This window comes from Alligator sinensis, unplaced genomic scaffold (genome assembly GCF_000455745.1).
Source record: "Alligator sinensis unplaced genomic scaffold, ASM45574v1 scaffold276_1, whole genome shotgun sequence".
Classification (NCBI taxonomy): domain Eukaryota; kingdom Metazoa; phylum Chordata; order Crocodylia; family Alligatoridae; genus Alligator; species Alligator sinensis.
Window position 1 is genome coordinate 858,885 of NW_005842432.1, and position 4,042 is coordinate 862,926.

At 42.4% G+C, this 4,042-nt stretch overlaps 1 protein-coding gene across 5 annotated transcripts in view; it reads left to right on the forward strand.

Annotated features, from left to right (window-relative positions):
- The window catches only part of PTPRE (protein tyrosine phosphatase, receptor type E), a 234,036-nt gene that overhangs the window by 195,343 nt on the left and 34,651 nt on the right, over positions 1–4,042 (forward strand). For 4 of the 5 annotated variants that reach the window (XM_025211836.1, XM_025211837.1, XM_006030249.3 and 1 more), the window contains one exon: positions 1,674–1,837. In XM_025211836.1, the coding sequence (XP_025067621.1) occupies positions 1,674–1,837 (164 nt within the window). The remainder of the gene's footprint in view (positions 1–1,673; positions 1,838–4,042) is intronic. The other variant, XM_025211839.1, reaches the window with a different exon arrangement.

Sequence of the window (4,042 nt, forward strand, 5' to 3'; positions counted from 1 at the left end):
GATAAGAACCAGTGGAGCCAACACTGGGCACTACAGGCTGCATCTCATCTGGCAACAGAGAGCCAGCAGTGAGGATGCTGAGTCCCCAGAGCTGTTCAAGAAGGGACTAGATGAAAAGATGGCAAGAATAGCTACTATAGGAAAGGAGATGGACAGCTTTGGGCCTGTAAGTGTTTGTAAAGAACTTCTGCTTTGGAGTAGGTTAGAGGAAACTCGGATAGATATTCCAGATGGTGGGGCTAATGCAATACATAGTCATTTAGTAGTACAACACTGGGAAGATCAGAGGTATGGAGACAGTGACTGAACACCCCAGGCATGCCACTCAAGTCGTGGCTAGGTTTAGCGGGCAAACAGTGTGGGGGCAGGCCCATCTCAGTAAAGATGAATTGAGAGGCTGCTCCGTAGAAAGATTGACTGATGGTGACATGGCCTCCGTGGATTTGGTAGAACTATGGGGTGGAATATGGGCCCAGCAGGAAACCCTCAGGGATCCTCCACCCAAGTGGGGAGGCCAGACGGAGTAGTAACCTAGAGGGTGCTAGGAAAGATGTGTCCATTGCACTGGGTACAGGTGGGAGGTTGTCCTGGGAATAAGTAGAAGGGGGGATTCCCAGATGGGGGAGAACCTGGCCCATGTGGGCTGGTTACCAGGAGTGGGTAGCCAGGGACTACTGAGGATGTTGGGAGGGTCTTGTTAGGGCCATCAGAGCAGCAGTTGAGCATGACCCTGGAGAAAGCCACAGACCCTGATGGGAACCCCTGCGGGTGGGCAGGGGGAAGAATCCCAGGTAGAGGCACTGGAATTTAATTAATGCCAGCCAATGGGCTTATGTTTTGTGTATATTAATACTTTGCTTGTATGAGGATTCAATGTTTATGTTGAATTAGGCTGTAAATTGTAAGACTGATGGTTTGGGAGGGACTGTAGGGGTGGTGGAGGTCCCATAGCTTCTGGGAGGATACCGAGAGTGTCCAGAGGGGGGCCCAGTCCCATAAAACCTGGACAGGGATGCTGAGAGAAAGTCAACAAGGGGTAATCCCTAGGGCACCAAATGGGCACAGACCTGAAACAGCCCTGCCCTGAGCCAAGGGTGCTAGGGAGGACTGGGGTAGAGTTAGAGTTGACTGTGCCTATTTTTCTTTTTTCTTTTTTTCAACAGGGTACTTGAGGCTATATCAGCCTGCACCTTAATAATTAGCACTAAAACCATAAATTAAAAATGGAAAGAGAAAACTTACAAGATAGGATGATAAGCTACAACATATTAGAGTTGCCCAGAGCTTCATGCAGTCTAGTATTCCTTATCTGAACATGTCCATGTCCTGAACATGTTTGTATACATTTTTGATGATGCAGTTCATTGAGAATTAGGCAACTTACTTTCTTAATGGTCCAAATCCTGAATACCTACAGGCTCTCCTAAGAGTTTTGTATGAAGTGAAAAAGGACTTTCGGTTTTGGCCTGCTGTTTTAAATCTGATTCTTCATGTAAAGTACCTATTGCAATTTTATACTGATTGGCTTATATAATATAGCATAACACTGCCTTTACTGTATGACCTGAGACCCTAGAATCTACAAGCATTAAATAAGTCTGTTTATGAATCTTTATATATTATGTCACACTATCTATATATTTATGTCACACTCATGGTCTTTGTGCTCCTAGCAGCTTCATGATGGCTGTAAAGCTCCAAGGCTTGTAACACAACTTCACTTTACCAGCTGGCCTGATTTTGGAGTGCCTTTCACACCCATAGGGATGCTGAAGTTTCTAAAAAAAGTCAAAACACTGAATCCTTCACATGGTGGACCAATTGTGGTTCATTGTAGGTATGTATACACTCTTTAAACTTTAAGCCTGAACAGTTTTTAAAGTGCTTTGTGTCCATCAAAACTAAAATTTCTTCAATAGAAAGGCTGTAATCTGTGTAAAAAGTCAGGAATTGCAGTGTTATTGGTAGATCCAAGGATAGGAATGAATGCCAAAAGTTTTTTTTTTTTACTGTCATTTTACTATTGAAACTTCAGTTTGGTGTTCTCAGAGTGCTGTCCAGTCTACATAGTTGAAAGCATTCCCTGTTAGAAAAAACAAATTTGTAACACAGATTGCTACGAAACACTCCTGAGAACTCATCATCCAGCTTTCTCATGTTTCCTAACAGAATATCTAGAAATCTTGTAGCAAAGATGCACACTTAAGAAAATATTTTTAACACTCTGACAGTCCCTTACAATGACCATAACAGAATGTATGCGATTCATGCACCTGCTTTCCCACCACTAAGGGATTAATGCAAGCCATTTAAAAATCTATCATGGAAAAAAAATGAAAATATTTTTTCCAGAAATTGAAAAAGAATATTAGAACTTCCTTCTTTTCTTTTTTCTTTGTCCAATGTCTATGTTGTCAGAGAGGGACAATGTGAACTTTTGTGAGCCAGCCAAAATTTTGTTCCTTGTTTTTCATACAGACTCCTGTCTTGCATGTTTGGGAAGAATTCTTATTCTCTCAACAATTCATGCATGTACTTCAAAGGCTTTTCTTTAAGACTTAGGGGAAAAAAAGATTTTAATAACCTTTCACAAGCTTCTCTTTGAAATGCACATATCTTTTCTTTTATATTCTTTCCCAAGATGTTCTACACTAAGCAATGCTGTGGTCATGTGTTTATTTCTCACCAGCAAGAAATCCTGTACTTAATTCAGTTGATACTAAAATGCGGACTAAGCAATGGTAGCCATAAAATACCCATTGTTGAAACATGCAGAGATCTAAATGCACAGCAACGGGACTATTCTGTGCTACATGTTTTGGGATTAATACTATAAAACTGTATTACTGCTTGAGAAATGTAGATTTTAAATATGATGCCCCCTAATTTCCTTTGCAGTCCAGGATATGATGCCATTGAATTGCTGGGAAAAGAAAAGGGAAATTCATCCATAGTGCATTTCTGAGTGGGCTTTTAAAAAAAATCATAGCTAACACTAAGCAAAAACTACTTGACCAGAATAAGTATTTGATACTTAAAGAGAAGATTTTAGATAAATCAGGATTTAGAAGTAGTGAAGGAGAAGCAGATAGAACAAGGGAAAGGAAAGCGGAAGGAAAGATTCCGGCAATTTATTCCAATTATTATTTAAACATCTCCCCTCTGGGATAAGTGAGCAGGAAGAGCTGATAAAAAGACATCAAACAGAGGTTTAACGTGGACAAGAATCAGTAGGGTGTTGAGGCACATGTCAATCAGAGCAGAGAAGTGAATTTTGAACAAAGATGAAAGGGTTAAGTAAGTTGAAGAGCTGTATGTCAGAGAGGGCAGTGAAGGTGTTATGTGTACAAAGGAAGGTAGAACTGAAAATATAAATCATAGGGTGCGTCCAAGTTGCAGGCACATGCACGTGCAGCTGCTCAAATGGAAGCGGTGTAAATTTGAGTCGGGGCTTTTTGCCTCAGCACATGTGCCTGGACATGCACTTTGGTGTGGGGCAAATTGTGCCACTTGGGGCAAAATAACCCTCCCTGGCTCCTCCTGGATCTGCAGCCAGGGGGAGCTAGAGCCAGCACCTGTGCTGTCCCCAGTAGTATAAATAGCTGCCCTGTCCTGGCCTCATCTGTACAAAAAGCTGCCCTGGCAAGTAGCTCAGGGCTACTCACTCTCAGGAACTGAAAATAGAAAACATCCCTGATTAAAAAAAAAAGTCCCAAAGTCACTCTGTAAAATACCCCAAAAGCCATGTTCCTCCACAATTGAAACGAGAGAGAGAGAGAAATCAGTTGGGCAATGTTTCATTGATATATATACAGTGTTAAAGCAATTTGGAAGCCCACCAGTGTCTCTATCATCATAATAAAGTAAATTCTAAATACCTATATGTTTTGCTGCCCCCACAGGGGCCACAGCCACCCCCATAGGAGTTACAGCTCCCCAATCAGGGTTACAGCCCCTCCACAGAGGCCACAGTTCCCCCAACAGGGGCCAAATGGCCCCCTGCAGGGGCTACCACCACTCTCCTGCAGGGCCCACATGCCCC